A 22,825-nucleotide genomic window follows, 5' to 3' on the forward strand; every position below is an offset into this window, starting at 1 on the left:
GCAGTGGCCTTCGCCCTGAACAACACAATAAAGTAAGTTACCCCCGGCTGACCCCAGAGGCTCAGCAGTTTTTCTCAAACTGCTCCAATAAAAAATAAACCCGCCTTTAAGGCACAGTTTAGCCAAAGGTTAGGAACAGAACTGAAATTCTCTAAGCCGTGTTCCGTTTCTGTGACCGAGGTTAAAAAGGGTACCTGGCACCTTTTTTTTTTTTTTTAAGTAAAAGTTTTTTCCCCCCATGTCCATGAGTTCTTTTTCTTTTTTGCTCAGTCCCTCTACGCCCCTTGACAGCTGTCGGCCTGCTCTCCAGCTACGAGTCCTTTGCTTATTGGTTCAGCGCGTTCGTCAGATTCCATGTATGAGTGAGATGATGTGGTGCTCGTCTTTCTCTCCCTGGCTTATTTCACTCAGCATGATGCTCTCCAGGTCCATCCCTGCTGTTGCAAAGGGTAAGATTTTGTTGTTTTTTTACAGCTGCGCAGTGTCCACCCTGTGAATGCCTCGCAGCTTTTCTATCCGTCATCTGCTGATGGGCACTTGGGCTGCTTCCAGATCTCAGCTATTGTAACGCTGCAGTGAACATAGGGGCGCATGTATTCTTTCGAATTAGTGTTCTGGGATTCTTTGGATATATTCCCATAAGTGGAATCGCTGGGTTACAAGGCAGGTGTAGTTTTAATTTTTCGAGGAAGCTCCATCTGCCTTCCAGCGGCGCAGGAGGGCCCCTTTCTCCACACCCTCGCCAGCCCCTCCGCCTGTTGATTTATTGACGATAGCCATTCTGACAGGAGTGAGGTGATGTCTCATTTAGACTCACTCTCTTGACATGCAGACTTTTAGTATCTTCCCTCTTGGTGAACTTAGGAATTTTTAAAAATCAAGATCCCCCCTCACCCCCCAAATGTTCATTGTATAAAATTTGTAAATTACAGAAAAGCACAAAGAAAATAAAAATCATAATTTCACCACCCAGAAGAGAGATACTTTCCCCCCTATTTTATGAGTGAGTACATTGAGGCCCGAGGGGTGCAGTGTTTGTCCCAGGTGGTATCACAAGAGAACTGAACCCAGGCCAGCCTGGTTCCAGAGCCTGTTCCCAAGCACCACTCTCCTCCTAGTACACCTCTGTCTCCGTCCTCTGGGTGAAACATGGGACTTCATCCATGGAAATATTGGGGATGGTGTAAATTGATTGATTAAAACATGTCCATACTTAAAATCACTGGTTATTTTAAAAAAAACACACTAGAGGACCCTTTGAAAGGAATATTACACGGGAAGTCAGACACCCGAGCTTCAGCGCTGCCCTTCCCGCCTGCTGGTCCTGGCTCCGGCTAGCTTCCAACATGTCCTCTCTCCAGGGCCAAGTCCCCTGGAGTCCTTGCCATCACTCTGACATTGACTTTCTGCAGGTTTAAAACAAAAAGCACAAATTGGGGTGCATTATCTCCAATATTATTTTAGGGACAGGCACCCCCAATCAGTAGTGAAATCTAAATTATGGCTGCAGATGTACAAAAAACACCCCAAAAAACATGTATTTCCACTTATATCATAAAAAAATCCCAGATGTGGTAAGTCACCAAAAATGACTCTTGTTTACTGATGAGAAAGCATGTCCCCTTCAGGTGCCTGGCCAGAGCTGCTGAAACAGACCGCCCCCCGAACACTGAAGGGGACGCTTCCCACTCAGGCCTGTTTTCAGAAGTCTAGTTTCATATAACAGCTCACTCAGATTTTACTGTGCCTGTGATTTTCAGGCCCTGAACTTTTTGACAGAGATGAAAAAAAAAATCTTCCGCTTTTGATTTTGGCATTCATGAAAACAATCTTCATTTGAGAGGTTTCCGGTCCTAGAACAGACGCTCTGAATCTGCAGGGTCGTCCTCCCATGATGACAAGCCTGCCTCCGTCACTTCGCTCACTGGTTCTACTCCTTGAGGAACCCTCTTTCTGCCTGTGGTTATTTTTGAATCCAGCGTAGGAATGATCAGTGCCTGACACGTATAACAGGCATTCAAGTAACACTGATGTTCAGGAAATGAGACTGGCATATTAATGTATTTGACAAACTTACTGAGCACCAATTATACGTTAGGCTCTGTGCTGGTTACCAGGGGGGATGAGAAACCAAAGGTCCTCGCCTTCTGGGCCTTTGTCTCATGGGGTACAGAGCGCTAAGCAGACGGCCACAAATGGGTGTGTCAAAGGCTGGCATGGGGCTCAATGCGTCAGACTGGGGGAGGGTGCTTTAGGGCCTGTGGATGCTTCCTCAAGGCAGGCTGTCTAAAACCACCTGTGAGCCGGGGCCATTTCACAATGAGCTCTCCTATAATCAGAAACAACCTTGTTATGAAGCCATCAAGATTTCCTTCCAATTAACTAACATTGTAGTGTGCAGCAACAGAATTTGAAGAGCAGTTGCCCCTTAAAGCAATGCCAGCCTCTTGTTCCTTTTGTATCTTTGTGCTCTCGGAGACCTGCTTGCTGAGGTCAAGGCCGATGAGGAAGTGTTTGGTCGACCTGGATAATAGCCAGTGGGTCAGAATCAGCAGAAGGTCCCTTTTCTCCCTCTCGGGAACCAAAGGGATGAGCACCTAGAAAAGCCGCTGGCTTGGGAAAGGCACCAAGCATACGGGTCGTTCCACTTTGAAGTCTCCCCAACCACAGAAGAACCCAGTGCTGCTTTTCGTTTGAGGCTCCAAGAAGAGAATGTTTTATTTACCAGCGATTTACTACTTCACACTGGCCTCGATGAACAGGTAGAGGAAACACAAACACTGCCGAGGACAGGGAGAATGGAAGTAGGACGTCAAAGCTCTCTACTCCCTTCTGGTTGGGTTTATTATTATAAAAAGGGTATTCAAGATGTGGGCTGAAAAGAGGAGTTTTAATCAACCTTTACTGCCATCAAAGGAAACACACTTTAGGAAACAAAAGTATCGAAATAACATTATTGTGACATTCTCAGGACCAGTGGAGTCATCTGCCTAGAGTGGGGTTTCTGCCATTCTTAAGAGGTACTTAGCACCAAAAAACAGATCACCCTTTTTGTGATCCACTTAAGGTTGGGGATGGGAGAATGCTTTTAATCCCAAATCCACACATCTCGAAATTTAACCTAAGATTAAGAAGATATAAAACCAAACCCCTAGCTCCAAAAACATTAAAAAACACACACCCTGAAAATGTTAATCACCGATTCTGAATTAAGGAGATAGACCTATCAGCTATTTCTTACATTAACGCAAGGAATAACAGGCGTTTTAGTATCAGATGCAGAGTGAAATCACGTGCAGAGTGAGGGCCTGTTGCCTTCCTGAGAACAAAAGGCTTATGGGCAGTCAGCAGTCACCACTCCGTATATATTGCACCTGGCAAAACACAACTGCCACTGTCTTCACTAGAAAACAAAATTGCATTTATTGGTCGAGATCAGTGCGTTCCCTTAGAGGATCCAAGAAAACGTCTCATTAGATTTGAAGACTGTCACTGAGGCAGAAACAAACGTCAGGGGCTCCGCGGCCTGAGCCTCCTGTCCCTGCGCAGGGAGGAGGGAGGACACGGGCTCCCCTCCTGCTGATCACTCCCCCCTTCCGGAGGGTGCTGCAGGAGGCTGCTTACACCCAAAGCACCGTCAGGGTCACCTCAGGGAACAGCGAGCTTGGAGCGAGACAGGCTCGGGACCACGCGGGTTAGTACGTCAGAGATTTAATAATTGGCACAGGAATGGGGGATGCCCTGCCCCTGGCTGAACCCTCCCGCACGTGGAAGGGGACAGTTCTCAGCTGCTCAGGTGCAGGGTGGCGTTCGGCAGCTTTTCATGAGATCAGGCACGTCGGCCGCCGTTTCTCGACCTATCTCACTTCGCCCCACCTAACACGCTGCTGACCCAGTTTTGAGCTCCGCGCCCATCTGGAAGCTGAGGATGTGAGGGAAGCACGAGATGCGAGGCTTCTAAGGAGGGGCAGGAGGAGGGCAAGGCGAGGAAGGGCAGAGGCGGTGGCGGTGGCCTGGCAGCCCGTCAGGGCGGCAGGAAGGCCTTGGCCTCGCGGATCTTCTGCCTCACGCCCCTGCAGGACAGCAGCAGCCCCGCGTGGTGGCGCTGCAGCGACTCCAGGCGCTCGGCCAGCAGCGCCGTCTTGCGGACCTTGTCTTCCATGTCCCGCAGGAGCGCCTCCTTGCCCAGAAGCCCGCACTTCTGGTTCAGCCTGATGTTGTCAGCCCGCAGACTGTCCCGAGCCTTCTTGGTCTTGGTCAAGATGTCCCGCCTGAGGGCCACCTGGACCTCGGCGTCCAGAAGCTGGGACTTCTTGCCTGCGTTCTCGATGTCCACAAAGTGCAGCTTCTCCTTCACGTGGGTAATGATCTGCACGCTGGCGTTCACCTTGCTCTGCAGCTTCAGGAGCTCCTCGTTGCGCTCCTCCACCTTCTCGTTGAAGGTCTGGTTCTCGATCTTGAGCTGCTCGAAGTCGATGAGCAGCAGGCCCTGGGTCATGTCCTCCTGCGCCCTCATCCTGGTCTCGAAGTGCGCCAGGCTCTGCTTCAGCTGCACGTTCTCCAGCCGCACGGCGCTCATCTCCTTCTCCTTCCGGTCCTCCAGCGCCTGGATCTGCTCCACCTCCCGGAGGGCCGCCTGGCGGCCGCCGCGCATCCAGCCACTGCCCATGGCCTGCATGGCCACGTGCTTCTTGAGCGCCTGGAAGGCCCGCCACTCCTTCTCCACCCGGGCCAGCTTCTCCCTGCACTGCTGCTTCAGCTGGCCCAGCTCCTGGTGGTACCAGCCCAGGTCGTCGGCCTGCTGCTTCCTCAGCTCCTCCAGCACGGCCAGGTAGCTGAGGTACGCCTCCTCCTTCTCGGGGGCCTCGGGCTCCGCCTCGCGCTCGGGCACCTCGCCCGCGTCCAGGCCCTTCTTCTTGCGCAGCGACTCGAAGATCTTGCGCTGCAGGTACATGTTGTAGCGCTGGTAGTGGCTGCGCTCCACCATCAGGGCGCGGTACTGGTCCAGGAGCTCCGAGCGCAGCTGCTGCTCTTGCTGCTTCCGCACCTCCTCGGTCCACTCCGCGTCCACCTTGAGCACCACCTCCGACGGCCCCTTCCCGAGCGCGCCCTCCCCCGCGCTCCGCCTCTGGCTCTCCTTGCTCCCCGCCTCGTCCTCCAGCCCCTCCCGGGCCTCCTCCTGGCGCCGCATGGACGGCGGCAGGGCGATCCGCAACCGGGCCTTCTTCCTCCGCGCCTCCTCCGGGGCCTTCTCTTCCTCCTCCGGCGCCTCTTCCCTCTCCCCATTCTCCGGTTCCTCGGGCCTGCCTTCGGGCCACGGCGTGGCTGGCTCCTCGGGCCCGGCCTCGGCCTCGGCCTCGGCCTCGGCCTCGGCCTCGGCCAGCTCCTCCAGCTTAGCCTCGGCTTCGGCTTCGGCTTCGGCCTCAGCCTCGGCCTCGGCTTCGGCCTCGGCTTCGGCCTCAGCTTCGGCTTCGGCTTCGGCTTTGGCTTCGGCCCCGGCCTCAGCCTCGGCCTCGGACCCGGCCCGCTCTCCGGGCCCCTCCTCGCCCTCAGCCTCGGTGGCCGCCGTCCCGTCCCGGAGCTCGGCAGGCTCGGCGGGCTCAGGGGGCTCGGCGGGCTCGGGGGCCTCAGGGGGCTCGGCCGCGGCGGCGCCCCCCTCCGAAGTCTCTACGGCTTCGGGCTCCGGCTCCGGCGTGGGCTCGGGCTCGGGCTCCGGCTCCCGCTCCCGCTCCGCGGGCTCAGCCGGGGACTGGGGGCCGGAGCCGGCCTTGATGCCCGACAGCCTGGCCTCGCGGCTCACCACATCTCCGTCTTCCCGCTCGGGGTCCCCAGGGTGCTCGGCGTGGCCGTCCATCTCTCCGACTCCGCCGGCGCGGCTGAACCCGCTGCCGGCTGTTAGGTTTCCAGGGGCAACCAGGGGCGCTCGCGGTGGGCCCGGCGATTGGCCAGCCGTCAGTCGGACGCCCTGCCCCTTCTCCCCGCCTTCCAGCAGATTAAAACCAATGGGAGGCCGCGGGCGGGCGGCGGGCGGCGTTGATTGGGAGAGGGCGTAGGCTCGCGACGAGAGGGGCGTGGCGCGCCCGCCGCGCTCGCTTTCCGCTCTTCCGCCAGAGCCGGGGCTGGGGCGTGGAGTCGGGAGGCGCTGGGAGGGGGGGCCGCCGGGCGCGAGGGGCGCGCAGGCGCAGAGCGGCGGGCCCGGCCCCCGCGCGGCGGCGCGCGCGAGGCGCCTGCGCGATGCGGCGGGGCGACGGCGGCAGTGGCGGCCGGGCCGGGCCGGAGGGCGCCTGCGTGCTGAGGCGGGACGCGGCCCGGCGGGCCGGCTCCGGCGGCGCCTGGGCGGGGCGGCGCGGCGGCGGCGGGCGGCGGTTGCTGGAGCGCGGCGGCGGCCCGGGCGGGGCGGCAGGCGGCGGGCGCGGCGGCGGCGGCGGCGGCGGCGGCGGGCGCGGGCGGCGGGCGGGGGAAGATGGCGGAGCTCGGTAAGAAGTACTGCGTGTACTGCCTGGCCGAGGTGAGCCCGCTGCGCTTCCGCTGCACCGAGTGCCAGGACATCGAGCTGTGCCCCGAGTGCTTCTCGGCCGGCGCCGAGATCGGCCACCACCGCCGCTACCACGGCTACCAGCTGGTGGACGGCGGGCGCTTCACGCTGTGGGGGCCCGAGGCCGAGGGCGGCTGGACCAGCCGCGAGGAGCAGCTGCTGCTGGACGCCATCGAGCAGTTCGGCTTCGGGAACTGGGTGAGCGGCGGGCCCCGGGCGGGCGCGGGCGGGGCGCGCACCTGCTCCTCGGGGGCCGCGCGCGGGCCCGGGAACCGGAGCGCAGAGACGTGAAGCAACCGGCCCAAGGTCACACAGCCAGGAAGTTGCAGAGCAGGGCTTTGGACGCGGCTGTCAGGCGGCAGAGCCGTTTTCCTGACCTTTAGGCGCACTTCCTAGGTGGCTGCCGAGTGCGGACTGTGGGCAGGACCCGGCGCCGGACTCGAGCCGGGGCAGGTGGCCGTCGGCAGGTCAGCCGGCCTGGCGCCCCGAGGAAGGAGTTGGCTTTGCCTGGAGGACAGTGGTGGCCAAGGCCAGGCAAGCGTCACACGCGCCCTGGGGCTTCTGTCACCGTCGCCGATGCCCTTAATTGCGCTCCTGGCCCCGCTCGCTTTGTGCGCCTGTCCGCGCGTGGATGTGCCCCGTGCCCCTCGCCCGGCCGGGGACGTGCGTATCCCGGGTCCCCAGCACCCAGGACGTTGTGTGGAGAGTGGTCAGGAGGAACGGAACAAAGGAGCGTGGCCGGGTTTTGTTCTCCGTGAGAGGGTGTCTGTACAGCTGCTGTCCGACAGGGAAAGGGGAGCGCTGGCCCGGGTTCGTCCTCGCCAGCAGGGTGGGGTGCCAGGCTCCTCGGGAGAGAAGGGGGGTGCTCTTCTCCAGGTGCCCTCCGAGGAGCCCTTTCCACTCTGGAAGAGGGAGCTTCTGTCTGGGTTAGAAAGGAAAAGTCTCTGGTTGCAACTGCCACGGGTGAGTGGCTGCCTCCGGGCATCATGAGGAGGGAGGAGGGACACGACCCAGGCCCCCTAATCTTTCCAGATCCTTCCACGTGATGGGCCCCTTCTTGCCCCTTCTCCAGCGGTGCTCCCCTCCTGCTGGGCTTCCTGCAGAAGACACACCACACACCTCCCCTCGTCCCCAAACCTGTCCTGCTTCTGTTTCCTTTTGCTTTCCTTTCCGTAAAGTGAGCCCGTCTCCAGGGACCGATACCCATTCTGCACCCTGGGTTCTTGACTCTCCTCCCAACTCCTTAGACACCGCCGTACAACTTCGCACCTGTGCACCATTATCAGGATCTCTACTCTTCCCGAAACCATCGTCGCTTTGTCCCAAAATGCTCTTAGTTGATGTGTGTTGAGCACGTTATGGGACAGTGAGAGACTGAAGGAAAGAAAGGCTTCGGCCTTGTCTTCAGGGGTTGTAATCACTGGGTCCTGAGACTGGAGCCCTTCCCCACTTTCCGGCCTTCGTTGTCAGACCACTACCCTGTGTCCTCTCCTGCTACCCTAGGGACGTCTCAGACAAATCTCACATCACCTCACTTAGTGACAGGCTGCAGACCTAGAGCCATCCTCAGCCTCTTCTTCCAGGTCCCATTCAGCAGCAAAATGGTCCTTCAAAATAGTCCCAGAATTGAGCCACTTCTCACAGCCATAAGTAGTCCAGCTGTATATAGTCCAGGCTGATGTTTCTCACCTGCCTTGACCACTTCTGGGGCCTCCCATCTGGTCTCCCTGCTTCGACCTTGAGCCCTACGGCCCATTTCACGCCATAATCAGTGCTCTTTGAAGACCTGTCACATCACATCCCTCAGTGGCTCCCAGACCTGCTTAAACTTCGCAGCCTGTGAGGCCTTACGGTGTCTGCTGACCTGTGGAATCTCAGCTGCGACCCCCTGATCATTTTTTATTTATCCTGCTTGGAGGTCTCTTCTCCCAAGTTATGGCTGGTAACTGGTCTTCTTACACGGCAGTGTCTCGGGGAGAGTCCTTCCCCCCTTACAGGACGGAGCTCTGCAGTGGCAGCTGAACTAGCTGGTGAGGCTGGGGCCTTGCTGAATACCAGGCGCTATGCATGCCCGGCGAGGTCTCCCCGCAGCCTGTGCGGCGGCTTGAATGGAATAGTTTGGCTTCAGAGTGTGTGCTCCTGGCTGCACTGTCTACACTGCCTCCCCTGCAGCACTGTGGGAAAACACACGAACAACAAGCCCAGGGTCTAAAACATTTATGCTGTTTTGGAGGAAACATGGGGCTGGAAGGGGGCGTTGTCAAAAGCAGTACTTTTCAAGCTTGAATGCGCACACGAGTCACCTGGGGAGCTGATTAAAATGCAATTCCCCCTCAGAGCCGCGTCAGCTTTTAGAGGAGACAGCTGGAGGAGGGGGTGCTTGGGTCTGGCAGCCAGAGGCCTTCTCCCTGGCAGGTTCTGGTTCAGGAGGAGGCTGGAGCGCTGCGTGCTCACCTCGCCTGGATGGGCCACACGAGCAGCAGGGCTCCAGTGTCTCTGGTTGTGCTCTCCTGGACTCCCTACGTTACCAGTGACGCTTGTGTTCCAGATGGGCCGTATTCAGCAGGTGCCGGTGCAGGGCCAGGCACCTCGTAGGCATCACTGCTCTGGGCAGTGACGCGTGAATGGCTTCTAGTATACAGCTGAAGGACAGCAACTCTGGTCACTTCAAATATTTTTCCAGGATGCCCTGGCTCTTCACACAGTGAAGCCAAGTCTTAGACACAGGCCTGTCAATTCTTAAGCCTGGACCCTCGCCTCCATGTAAGAGCGTTAACTAATATGGGTCAGGTGGAGGCTGGGAGCCCACCGGTGCAACTGAAGGTGTGGCTGGACAGGAAGGGCTTTTCGGGGGAGCAAAGCTGACCTGGCTCACTGGGAGGTTACGTTACTGCGTGGGACGGGAAGGTGACCTGGTGGAGCAGGAACCAGGTTTCAAGGGCTGGGTGTGAGTATGGAGGAAGGCAGCGTGCAGATCGAAGACAGTGACGGAGAGGAAGGTGAGACTGTTCGTTCCAATTTCTCAGATGCACGTGACCTCTGACCTCGGGCTGTGCTGCTTTTTGTGGAGTTCATAGGGTGGGGCAATTTCAGGAGGCCCTAGGGAGAGTGCTGTTGCTGAGGTATGGCCCCACTTGCTCGCACTGTCCCAGGAATAGGCGTGGCTGAGGGATGCTAACGCTGAGGCCGGGAGGGTTTGGGGAAGAGCATCGTAGCCACTCTGTGCCCATGCATTTGATGATGAGCTGTAGAGAGGATGGTGGGGAGAGAGGCCTATGAAACGAGACCAGGGAAGGGTCGGCAGGCATACAGTGACCCACTGTCATGTCGACAGGGGTTTTGGGAGCCTCAGGGCAGCTGTTTGGTGCTGGGTGCTATGCGGTTCCCAGAAGTGCAGGTCCTGCTGGAACATGGGCACAGAGGCGAACCCCAGGCGTGAAGTATTTATGACAGTTCAAGACTGGGAGGTGAGCTGTGGGGGAGAATCGAACAGTTTGAGGATGGCCAGAGCTCCTCTGCAGGTGGTGGTCAGAACTTTAGGGGGTGTGGGGTTCAAGCTGGCTTTGAAGCCAGATTTTGAATTTAAAAAGTATGTGAGTTCTCTGTAGACTGGTAGCTGGGTAGCCGGGTAGGTGGCGCACTAGCCTGAGCGGGGACAGAGGGTGTCCATACAGCAGTGGGAGGTTGGGGAGAAGTCCCTGTGAAGTCAGAGCCTTACTGGGGTGAGCAGCGCTTCCATGCAGGGGGTGGTGTGAGGTTCCGTAGCCCAGGAAGTGTGATGAGGGCTTCCCAGCATGGATGGCAGCATTTGGGTGGAGTGAGGAAGGCATCGGAGGTTGGGAGGGTGGCCGTGCAGGGTGTCACAGGCTGAGTGAGGAAGGAGGCCATCTCTGGGGGGGGGGGGGGGGACGACAGCTCAGGGTTAGAGCCCACGCAGGTGAGGAAGATCACAGGCTGAGGACTGGGCAGAATGAAGCACGATACGTGATTCTCAGTTGGGCCTTTTGCTAGCAAAGGACATTATTGGGGCAACTGGCAAAGCTTCAGTGGGGACAGAGGCTTAGATGCATCTTTTTAGCTTCCTAATCTTTATGGTGTTGTCATGCAGGAGAATATCCTTGTTGGTAAGAAAATCATACAAAATCACTCGGAGGTAATGTTGCGTGAGGTTGCAGCTTATTTTCAAAATGTTACAAAAAAATTTTTTGCCTGGCCCCCCGTGGCTCAGTAGTTGAGCATCGACCTATCATCCAAGAGATCGAGGTTTGATTCCCAGTCAGGGCACATGCCTGGGCTGCAGGCTTGATCCCCCGCAGGGGGCTGGCAGGAGGCAGCCGATCAATGACTCTCATCATTGATGTTTCTATCTCTCTCCCCCCACCCTTCTCTCTGAAATCAATAAAGCTATATTAAAAAAAATTTTTTTTAAAGTACGTGAAATTCTCAGTATACTGGGCAGGGCCTTGTGCCAGTGTACATACATTCAGGGTAACTATTGGGGACACGGGAGTGTCATGAATGAAGCCTTTTACTTTTGGAGACGACTGGACACCCAGAGGCTGGGGAAGCACAGACGAGGAGATAGTCGCCACATTGTGCATTTAGTTCCTCTCATTCATTCACTCAGCACTTACTCAGCTCCTGGGCCAGAGGCCCAGCCTCTCCCCAGCCTGTGCTTTGTGGTGGAAACGGGTAGAAGTGAGGCAGCTTTGTCACCTTGTACGAGGCTGTGTGGCTCCATCAACACAGGGTCTTGCTTGGTGGAAAGGAGAGAAGGCTTTCCCCGTGGAAGGGTAGTGTGGACAAGGGGCTCCCCGTGTTCCAGGAGGCAGGTGTATTAAGGAGCCAGGACAGGTAGGTAAGGGTGTGCGGGGTTACGTTTTGGAAATCCTGAGCGCCAGCCCACCAAGGCGCAGCGGGGCTTTGAAGTGGATTCAGACTAAGCCGCTGCCAAGCGCGGGTGTGTGCTGAGCACCAGGCTCTGAGCTGGGCCTCTGACGTTGACTCTCTTCCCCGCCACAGCCCCTAGTCCCTCACTTACAAATGAGGAAGCAGCTGTAGGCAGTGGAAGAGTTTGAGATGGGTCTGGCTCTATGCCTAGAACCTTCTAGTTCATTGACTTACCTGGTGCACAGTACAGTCGCTTGAGGATCCCCGATTCCTAGAGACTACCCAGCCCTCCCGAGTCCGTATCTCCGTGGGAGAGTCTGGAAAAGGGTTACAGAGAGAGTCCCAGGGAGCCTGACACGGTGGGTCCCTGGAAGCGCGTTCAGGAACCGTGAGAGTGGTCACCTGTCACTGCGGGGGAGTCCCTCTGTGTGCATCTGACAGTGGGGTTTCAGGAATTGCTGTTAGGGTGGGCAGAGCAGGGAGGAGCCTGGGTAAGGAAGCAGCCGAGTGACTAGGTTGTGCAGAGTAGTGGCTCTCAGCCATGGCCGGATTCACAGGACCCCAGAGGGCTTGTCCTGAGTCAGCGGCCCGGGGCGGGGACTGAGCATGCGCATCTAACAGAGTCTCAGGTGATGCTGCTGCTGCTGGCTTTTAGGAACCACTGACGTGGAGGAAAGCCAGCCACTTTAAAGTTTTTGTTCTTTTTTTAATTTTTATGTGGATTTAAAATTTTTATTTATTTTATTTTTTCCATTACCATTCATCCCCTCTCTGCCCTCTTCCACTTCCAGTTCTTTATTTTTAAACGTTTATTGTAAAATATACATAACATAAAATGTACTATTATAACCATTTTTAAATGCCCAGTTCAGTGGCATTAAGTGCACTCACATTGTTGGACAGTTCTCACCACTGTCATCTCCAGAACTTTACATCTTCCCAAACTGACACTCTGTCCCCATTAAACACTAACTCCCCTTCCCCCTCTCCAGCTCTGGTACCTTCTATCTCCTTTCTGTCTCTATGAATCTGATTCTCAGGAGTGAATCGCTCAGTGTTGGTCTTGTGTCTGGCTCACCTCCCTGAGCGCCGTGTCCTCCAGGTTCACCCACGTGGCTGCGTGGTCCAGAATCACCTTCCTTCTTGAGGATGGATCTGCTGTGTGGAGGGACCACAATTTGCTTGTCCATTCGCTCACTGGTGGACACTTGGGCTGTTGTTAATAATGCTCCATGAACATAGGCGCACAGTTATCTGTTGAAGTCCCTGCTTTCAGTTGTTCTGGGTGAGTACCTGGAGGTGGGGCTGCTGGGTCATGTGGTAGTTCTGCTGGATTTGTTGGGGAGCTGTGTGCTGTTTCCCACAGTGAGGCGTGCCACCTTTTAAAGCTGCCTCACAGGTAGCCTTATTTGACCTGAAAGGCTTTAGTCACCTTGAGGGCCAGTCACACTGAGTTGGTGAGTTCTCTGAGTGAGTTTAGAGAGGACGACAGGAGCCCAGCTGGGCGTGGCTCAGCGGTTGAGCGTCGACCTAGGATCCAGGAGATTGGGGTTTGATTCCCGGTCAGGGCACATGCCCGGGTTGTGGGCTCCATCCCCTGTCGGGGGCGTGCAGGAGGCAGCCGATCAATGACGACTCCCTCATCATTGATGTTTCTATTTCTCTCCCTCTCCTTTCTTCTCTCTGAAATCAATAAAGATATGTTAAAAAAAAAAGAGAGAGAGAGAGAGGACAACAGGAGCCTGAACCTGAGGCTTACAGAAATTTCCAGAAAAAAAAACCAACAAGCAAGAGTGGTAGACAAGGAAAATAGGGTCCCTGACAGGGAAGGACACATGGAAAGCCATTGTTAGTCATCAACCTATGATGTCGGAGGTGGCACTGCTGACCAGCATCCTTGTTGGAGGGTTGGGGCTATTGAGTGGGAAGTGACAGGGAAGATGGAGGGTCTGGAGGACATGGATGGAGGGGGTGGTGCAGGCCAGTGGGAGTTCAGCCCCCTTGAGGCAGGCGGGCTGTTCTTGTCACTTTAGATGACAGTGAGTCTGGAAGAGAGAATGACCCTGTCCAGGGTCCCACCGTGGGAGGGCTGAGTCTCAGCCCACGGGCTAGCTGCCGTCTATGCTGACCTCAGTTGCTGGGAGGCCCCATTGGGAGACACTGGCGGGAAGCCTGCACCCATGGTTGCTTTCTAGACCAGTGACTGAGCAGGTGCCTAGAGCAGTGGCATTGAGGCGAGTGTGGTGCGACATGATATCAATGCAGACAGAGAGGCCAAGGGTAGACAAAGCAGAGGGCAGGGCCCGTGTCCTATGCCTGTGTGTAGCCTGTGGGAAAGGAGACGGTGTAGGAGTGACTAAGAGATATTCAGGGTCAGTCACAGCACTGTCCTGGGAGGACCCCCCTGGATCACCTGCTCACATGCCCCTTACTTGCTCCACACAGACGAGCCTGCGAGGTGGCAAGGCCAGTGACAGGCTGGATGAGATTGAGCCCAGCTGGCCTATGCCACGCAGCTTGTGAGAGACAGGTCAGTGTCCTGGCGTATCCCGTCAGCAGACATGAGCCAAGGGGTGTGGGGTCAGCCAGGAGGGCCCCCACCAGGGCTCCTAGTCTGATGGTCTTGCAGTTGCCCAGGACCACAGACACCCTGAGCCATGGCTCCTGCCTCACTCTTCCCTTGGAGCTGGACTGGTCCCTCCCCATCCTTCAGGACACACCACATCCCTTGGAGACTCCTCTCCTGGCCCTGCAGGCATCTGCTCCCCCTCCACCACCTCAGTGCTGCCACAGTTGTACCCTGCTGCTCCTGGGGTTTCCCTGCCCTTAGAGCCTCTCATGGGAGCCACAGCTTCATGCTTCATGCTGTGTGCCTGTGGTTGCTTCTGCCCCTGGATGCTTCTCCATGTAAAGAAAAGGAAGACTCCCCCACCGTGGACCCCTAGGCCTGGCTCCAGAGCACGTGGGAGCAAAGCCAGCCTCTGCCTGCGCTTCCCAGGCCAGCCCTGCTGGCGAGAAGGGGTGTGATGGGTGATTGCAGTGGTCTGCAGAATGCTCCCAGCAGAACCACCCACCTGTATGGGAGGATCGGCTGTGAGGCTAAAGATAGAAGCCGCTCTGCCAGAGGTGCTGATGTGTGTGTGGACACTGAACTGAGTCCTTTGCACTGGGCAGAGGCAGGTGCCACAGTGCCCGCACCCAGAGCCTGGAGTTGAGCCACTGCCTAAGGCGTGGTGGCACTCCTGGCACACTTGTCTGGACAGAAGCAGCCCCCTGGTCGGGCCTCACTCTGCTGTTTAAAGTGTCAGGATGCACTTGGTTACAGACACCTCTACGTGTGCATCATCAGCATTGCAACTCGGAGGCAGCATGGGGACAGGGATGGCGCTCTGCAGTGGGACTGCCTGCCATGCAGACGGGCTCACATTTACTGGCCTGGTGTCCTTGGGGGCAGCTCAACCTAAATTTCTCCTCCTGTCCTGTAAAGTGTGTGGCCAATGCTCATCCTGCCCAGTGGGGATTGTGAGGAGAGTTAAATGAGAAGATCTTTGTAGTCGCTCACACGTTAGCTGTTACCATTACATGATTTTTATTCCGTCTCCACAAAGCCCTTTGAGAGGGAGGTCTTACCCATCGAGAAGCAGAAGTTGACAGGATGAGGCTCTCACAGCTGGGAAGTAATTGAACCGAGCTCTGGGGATCATCAGCAGCTTCCTGGAGGAGGTGACCCAGGTCCTGTGGAAGTGACACTCTCAGCTTCATAGAAGTGACAGTAGCCACCATGGAGGGAGCACAGACTGTGCCTGGCACTGGCCTCACTGCACAGGCAGGACTCCATTAACTCCTCCCTGTCCTGTGAATATGTCATGCAGCACCTTCGTAACTCAGAGGAGGCTGAGGCACAGAGAGGCTAAGTAACGTGTTCCAGCTCCTCAGCTCATTGGGTGGAGCCTGGACTGGAACCCCGAAGGCTGGCCCTAGAGCCTTTGCACCCGGAGAAAGGGTGTTTCCAGCAGGGGCGGGGTGGGACAGATCTTGCAGGGCCCCTGAGGGTGCATGGAGGAGTTTGCCTGACCTGACCGAAGAGCGCTGTCCAGGCCTGCGGATTTGTAGACCATGTTGAAAGAAAACGTAGAATTGCTAACTTTAAGTTTGCCAAGTAAGGATATTAAAAAGTTTTTTAAAGACCCCATTAACTATCACCATTTCACAAAAAGAAAGATTATCTAATATGCCCTGAATAGTGAGGATGTGATCTTGGGGTGAAGGACCATCCTTTAAATGGCAAAGTTTAGCTTTCAGGAAAATCTGTGTTGTCCCTCCCTGTGTTTCTAAATTTCACCCTTGATCATGGCCAGCCCAGTGTGAGGCAGTGGGTTTGATGATGGGAGCCTCCAAAAGTTTGGCCCGTTGAGCCACGGTGTGGAGACGTCCAGGTAGGAACAGGAGGATGTAACCCTGGTCAGAGCCTGGAGAGACAAAGCCCTAGCAGGCCCCACTGCTGGGAGCCGGCCAACCCACACTGACGGTGATTTCTCTGGACTGTTCTCTCCCTCCTCCTCCTGCTCAGGTCTAGAGGCCAGCCTGAGGGAGCCGTGATAAGGCAGGACGGAGGCCAGGCCAGCCAGGGACCTGGTGTGGTCATTACTCAGTGGGAAGCTCACTGTCTTTCCTGGAGGGGACCGTGTGGGGACCATGACAAGTAGACATCGTGGGCCTCGTGTCCGAGACACCTTTGCCCTTTTTTCAATGGACTTTAATGAGGCCGCATACCTGTCTCTCTTTTTCCAAAGATTGGAGTATTTTTTTCTTTTAAGAGAACATGAAGGAAAAACCTGACCTGGAGTCCTGCTTCGCGGGCTTGGGCTGCGTACCCGCGTAACTGCGTGCTGCGGTGGGAGCCCGCTTCAGCGTAGTGTGCTTCCTGTTTCAGTTGTACTTGAGTTGAACTCTCTCCAAATCTCATTCCTCCAAATACACTTCTGTTGCTCTGCCTCGCCATCCATCCAGCCATCCTCCCAGATCAAGCAAAAACTTTGACCTTGGCCCTGTGAGGGAAAGAACTGGCCTCTAGTCAGTCTGCTGCTGTCGTGTAATGCCGTGATGCTGACAGGACACTCTCACAGGAGGTAGGCAGTGTTGTGTGACCGTCAACACAGGAAAGACTGGAGAAAATGTTTGGAATGTCAGGGGCAGAATGCCAGGCGCACACGGCGGGAGCAGTGGCTGGTGCTAATATCTTCTCTAATTAGCTCCACCGAACCTGTCTTTCCCCTGAGTACTTGTTAGAATCAGAGCTATGTTCCCATTCTTGTTTGGACTGGTCCGTGATGATCTTCACTCTTCATTTCACAGATCTTGAAAATCAGGGTCTTGTGTGTTTTCCGGGGCCTTTCTGACTGATCATTAAAGTGATGTGGTGCCCTGAGGGGTGCGTGTCTTTCAGAAGTGGCTGAGGGCCTGCCTCCCAGCGAGGCCTGCCAGCTGTCCTTGGGCAGTGGCTGAGACTGATGGATGATGGGAGTTCCTGGGCTTCTGTGGGCAAGGCCCTGCCCCTCTGGTGGCTTCATAAATGGTATCTGAGAGCAGAGTCCCTTCTGAAACCTAAAGAGGACCTGGACAGCCGGGGTGACAGCACAGTGCCCACAGCTGGCTGGCCTGCCTGCCGGGCCCAGGAGACCAACTGGTGTGTGGCCTACAGAACACTTGGGGGGTGGGGGCGTGCTGGCATGTGGCCCGCCCATCCCCTGCTCTGGTCCTGCCCTGAGGCTTCCTTGCTGCCTGTTCTCTGTTCTCTGCTCCCAGAGTGTTGAAATTGATGGAGATAAATGAAAACAAGAACAAATAGGCTCCGTTTGGTCAGATACCCCTTGATTACTCAGAACCCTTCTGTTCTTTCTGGATTTACATTTTACCCAAATGTGCTCTGAGCAGTTGACTCTCTAAAGATAGATTGCTGAGGTGAGGGGAGCAGCAGGCTTATTGGCCTTTGGGGGTGCAGAGACCACCCAGTCTTGCAGGGGTGAGTGTTGCTGGGTGGAAGGCAGCGGAGTGAGAGTGAGGGAGGCTGTGGCGGGTGCTGAGTGGCTGCTGGGGGATGAGTGAGCACTTTGGGCAGTTGCTTTCTGAAGTGGCTTTAGCGGTTGAGTTTAAGGAAGAAGTCTCTTGGCAGAAGGAAAAGATTGAGGGAGTTGTACAATTTCCTCCCATTAATAACCGGGTGTTCATGGTTACCTTCTCGCAGGAGCAAGTGATTGCAGCCCTGGGCAGGTTTTCATACCTTAGTATGGAGGCGGTCATAAATGAAGCCCCCACCCACCCTTAAAAGGCACTCACCTATTCACTTACACCACCACCTAGGAGAGGGACAGGTGACCCTTCCCAGCCGAGGAAGCGGTGACAGAGGCTCTGCCCTTTCTGTCCCCAGAGGCAGGCAGCATGGTAGGATGGGGTTTCTCTTGTAGTCAAGGGAACTGGGCCATGAACTCTGGACCAGTCTGTTCTCTAGTCTGGGAATAAAGAGGTTAGACTGGGAGGAGACGCGGCACCTAAGTGCCCTGTGGCCCTGCCCACCTGTGTCCTGTCCAGTCACAAACAGCCACCCACCGTCAGAGTACAGGATTAGCTGGGGCAGGATGCCAGGACCAGGTGCGCCTGCTAGTCCTATTTCAGGAATCAGGAGATGTGTCCAGATCTCAGATAGGGGTTCTGGTCTTAGCTCTGCCACCAGGTTACGCTGAGCCCAGGCGAGTGCACAGTCTCTGGGTCTTCATTTTTGTCGTGTTCAGAGTGTCTGAAGTTTCCTCCTAGCGTCATGGTCCAGCTGATACGCACAGCCCGAGAAGGTGCCCTCACTGTCGCTTGGGAGGGGGTGATAATGGGATAGGAACTCGCCCAGGTGACTTTTGCAAAAACGTTAAGGGCATTTGTGCCGACCCTGAATCTGACCCTCTGACTTTGGAAATGACTCTGACCTTTGTGTTGTAGGAAGACATGGCCGCTCACGTCGGAGCTTCCCGGACTCCCCAGGAAGTGATGGAGCATTACGTAAGCATGTACATCCACGGCAACCTGGGGAAGGCCTGCATCCCCGACACCATCCCCAACCGGGTCACCGACCACACCTGCCCCAGTGGAGGCCCCCTCTCTCCCAGCCTCACCACCCCCTTGCCTCCCCTAGACATCTCGGTGGCCGAGCAGCAGCAGCTGGGCTACATGCCGCTGCGGGACGACTACGAGATCGAGTACGACCAGGACGCCGAGACGCTCATCAGCGGGCTCTCGGTCAACTACGACGACGACGACGTGGAGATCGAGCTCAAGCGCGCGCACGTGGACATGTACGTGCGGAAGCTCAGGGAGAGGCAGCGGCGCAAGAACATCGCCCGCGACTACAACCTGGTGCCGGCCTTCCTGGGGAAGGACAAGAAGGAGCGCGAGAAGGCGGCCAAGCGCAAGATCACCAAGGAGGAGCGGGAGCTGCGGCTCAAGCTGCGGCCGCTCTACCAGTTCATGTCCTGCAAGGAGTTCGACGACCTGTTCGAGAACATGCACAAGGAGAAGATGCTGCGCGCCAAGATCCGCGAGCTGCAGAGGTACCGGCGCAACGGCATCACCAAGATGGAGGAGTCGGCGGAGTACGAGGCGGCCCGGCACAAGCGGGAGAAGCGCAAGGAGAACCGGAGCTCGGCGGGCGCCAAGCGGGGGCGCGAGGACGCCAAGGACGGGGAGTTCGCCGCCATCGAGCACCTGCCCGGCTTCGAGCTCCTGTCCGACCGCGAGAAGGCGCTCTGCAGCTCGCTCAACCTGAGCCCCGCGCGCTACGTGACTGCCAAGACCATCATCATCAAAGACCACCTCCAGAAACGGCAGGGAATCCCCTCCAAAAGTCGCCTTCCTAGTTACTTGGACAAAGTCCTAAAGAAAAGGATTTTAAACTTCCTCACGGAGAGTGGGTGGATTTCCAGGGATGCCTCCTGAAGCCGGTCCTCCCAGAGCTGGAATGAAGCTGAAACCGCTTGTGAGCCAAAATGACAGCGGGCGCGGGGGGAGGGGCAGGAAGCGCTTTTTCCCCAGTGTTCTTTTTTAAGCAAATTGAGTTTCTTTTTTTAGGATATACATTCTTTTCATGGTCCTCTGAAAGAAGCAATAGCAACAGTCTTAGGTCAGATCATGGGGGAAACAATGCAGGTGTGTTGAACCTTAGTCTGAAAGTGCTGGGTTAAGATGATTGCCTTTGTGTTCAGTTTGAGAATGTGATGAGCTGGGAGCACTTCCCACCCTGAGCCCTTTCCCTTTGGTTCCCCACCCGTGCTGGCGGCCAGCTGCCAGCCTTACCTTGTGACACAGGCTCCTGCACGTGGCACTTTAGATGGGGCCCCCGGGGAGGTTGGCAGTGAGGCCAGAGGAGGATGGGATTAAGGTTCCCCTGGACCCAGAGGAAGAGGCTGGCAGTGAACAGTGACCAAACGGGCTTCCCCTGAACTATTGGCAGCAGCACAGTTTGAGCTTGCAGTTCCCAGATCCCAAAACCACCCCTTTTGTGCACTCTGGGCAGCCCCTCGGGCTGTTTGGAAATGGGCATTGCCCCCCGCAGCGCCCCCTAGTGTAAGAGGATGGCTGTGGGAGGCATGGCAGCCAGAGGACCAGCTGAGATGGCCGGGACTCAGCCCCTTCCCAGGGGCAGCTGCTGGCTACTCTGTACCTGCTGTGCATTTTACTTGCAAGACCTTGCTTTAGAAAGTTCATGGCTAAGAGTTGTGAGTTCTGGTGTTAGTGTCCTCCAGTTGTATCTTTCAATGAAACCCAGAACAAGCCAGCCTGGCTAAGCATCTTAACTTCTTGTGGCCCCGGGCCCTGCTGCCCAACCAGGAGAGATAGGCTGGCTCACATGGCTGGTATGGGGCCCAAGACCCATGTGCTGCTTCTCTGAGTCACTGTCTTGAACCAGACTCGGACGTGGCTGGGACCAGCCCTAGTTAGAAGTGTTTTCAGGGGCCCTCTTAAACGGTACCTTTCTTTGGCACTTGGAGTAGCCATTTGTCTTCCGGGTTGCTCAGGGTTCTCATGTCCAAGACCTTGCTTTAGAGCCGGTGGTGACCACAGGCCCAGCACACGTCACTCCTCTCGCACTTGATCTGCCTCTCTGGCCCACACAGCTACCGAGACTGTTTACCTTCCAGATGTTTGGGCTTAAAGTTACATTAAAGTGAAGTTATTTGAAAGAAAAAGACCCTCATCATTTCCAAGGATGACTTAATTCCGGTGCCTTTTTATTTTGACATCTTTCTGTCCCCTAGGGTAAACTTTTTCAGCATTAAATAAAACATTTCAAGTATATTGTATGTGGCTTTAGTTGTAGAGCACATGGCTTGCCGGCAGAGAAGCGCTCCTCGTTAACTCAGCCCAGGACTTCTCTTTGAGGAGTACTGAGTGGGGATTACTCCTAAGGCCACCTCACAGCCCCTGCAGGATAGCTGCCCTCGACAGAGGTGCTTCAGGTTTCTTAGCCAGTGCTTCCCACCCAGGGTTCCTGGACCAGCAGCACAGCCTCCCCTGGGAACCTGCTAAACTGCAGACGCTCGCTGCCCAGTCCGGAATCAAACTAGGGGGCCCACAGAGCCGGTTGTACAAGCCTCTAGGTCACCTGAGTGCAAGCTGACCTTTGAGAACCGCTGGCTTTAGCTACTCTGGTGTCGTCATTCGTGGATTTTCTGTCAGATGCCTAGTATGGTGAGGTTTTAAATTTAGTCTTATTTTTGTATAAAATGACCACCAGACTTTCATTCAGCTTGAGAAGTAAACGCCCCTGTAGCTGTGTGGCCCAGGCCCAGAGCCGTCAAGGGGAAAACGTCGTGCAGCAGGCTTTTAGGATGTTTAGCTTTTTGATGGTATGAAGAATTTATTTAGGCTTGACTGTTTTAAAATACCATAATGAATGTATAATTAATTTATGTTAGTGTTAACTCTGTTACAAGGGGAAATGATTTGGGATTGGTTGCCTTTATCCCTTCCACTCAGTTATCAGTCACGTTAGCCCTCAACCCTGCTGTTAACATAGAGCCTTTACATTTCTCTGTTCAGCTTTCATACATTAGTTACCATAATCCCACAGAATTAGGCCTTTTCAAAATTGAAACTCCAACCTTTGAGTCCAGTTCCCTAAGTGAGCTATTCTGAATCCCCTCTGGATGGCCAGTGTTCCAGGAATGTATCAAAACCGACTCGACCGTTTCCACTGCCCTTATTAAACAGGTTGAGAACAAGTGTCCCTGACTGCTTCTTGGAACCTGCTCCACGGGCCTTAGGCAGCTTTTCCGGGCTAGCATGTGGCATGTTTTAGCCAGCACTTCCGTTAAAATTACTTTCTGTTCAGCAGGAAGCCCCTGCGCCAGCCCTTGCTCCGACAGGCACCCAGAGAAAGCGCATCAGCATGGAGCTGGCCAGCTGCGAAGGGCCGTCAGTAGAGCGAGCACTGGCTCGCTTGTCTACACTGTACCTGTCCAGGCTGCACTTATGCCAAACCCAGAAATGCCATGGTTAACAACTCTGGTTTCCAGTGAGTATGTACGGCAGGTCCTCAAACAATGTATTTTGTTATAATGTTGCGATGCCGTAGGAACCCAACTCCTGTCTGTATCCATTAGCCGGTGGTAAAATTAGTTTCATTATATGTGGTTTTCCTTGAAGTTGGAGAACCTATGGACATGCTAAGTGAGGACACACTGCTAAGTGAGGACACACTGCATGTAGTTCAGTATTCTCCATAGTTCAGTGTTCTCCAGACCGATGACTGAAACTCACAGTGAACTGGTTTCCCACGTGTAAGCTGCCCCATCCGTCCCTTGGGCCCTCCAAGCAGTGGCAGCTTGAGTTGAAAAGGGAAGGGCTACACACACTCAACAGGAATTATTTGAAAACTATTTTTCTTGTGCAGCCTTTCTGTTCCTGCTGAGTTCCAGGGAGGTGAGGAGATGTACTCGCAGCTTGTGTAAAAAGCAGAGCTGTGACTCCCAGTTCTGTTTCCTCGGTGTGAGGCTGGGATATGTATTTGACCAAATAATTTAAAGGAAAGGGGAAAAATGTTTTGAAACTGTATAAATTGAAATTTTAATTTTTTATGTACCCCATTAGAAACAAATGCAGTAGGCAGTTTTTTTGTTTATAACAGATATAGAGGATCCTATGGCGAGTCCCAGGCCAGCCTTTGCAGACTCTGTTCTTGCTGCAGCCCCTGAGTGTTTGTGGTCCCCATCACAGTCCGTAGCATCCATGCCCACCCTGAGCAGGCCAGTCACATGCCAGCCTGCAGCGCACTGGAAGGAAGCGAGCATGTGTCTGTGTGTGTGTGTTAGGTACACAGTTCCAGAACTTGAGCAGAGAACAGAAAGCTAGGTCACT

The 22,825-nt window shown here is 55.4% G+C and overlaps 2 protein-coding genes across 2 annotated transcripts; one reads left to right on the plus strand and one right to left on the minus strand.

Annotated features, from left to right (window-relative positions):
• Positions 1–4,024: 4,024 nt before the first annotated feature.
• Positions 4,025–5,854, minus strand: CFAP184 (cilia and flagella associated protein 184). The gene is made up of 3 exons (XM_087817116.1): positions 5,735–5,854; positions 5,525–5,686; positions 4,025–5,356 (listed from the first exon to the last, which is right to left on the minus strand). The coding sequence occupies exons 1-3, from the start codon at positions 5,852–5,854 to the stop codon at positions 4,025–4,027; spliced, it is 1,614 nt and encodes a 537-aa protein (XP_087673242.1).
• A 589-nt stretch (positions 5,855–6,443) lies between these two features.
• On the plus strand, positions 6,444–21,691 carry TADA2B (transcriptional adaptor 2B). The gene is made up of 2 exons (XM_087828362.1): positions 6,444–6,733; positions 18,413–21,691. Exons 1-2 carry the CDS (start codon positions 6,464–6,466, stop codon positions 19,403–19,405), a joined length of 1,263 nt encoding a protein of 420 aa, XP_087684488.1. The 5' UTR covers positions 6,444–6,463; the 3' UTR covers positions 19,406–21,691.
• The last annotated feature ends 1,134 nt before the right edge of the window (positions 21,692–22,825 follow it).

Source organism: Miniopterus natalensis, chromosome 1, assembly GCF_054644295.1.
Source record: "Miniopterus natalensis isolate mMinNat1 chromosome 1, mMinNat1.hap1, whole genome shotgun sequence".
NCBI classification, from domain to species: domain Eukaryota; kingdom Metazoa; phylum Chordata; class Mammalia; order Chiroptera; family Miniopteridae; genus Miniopterus; species Miniopterus natalensis.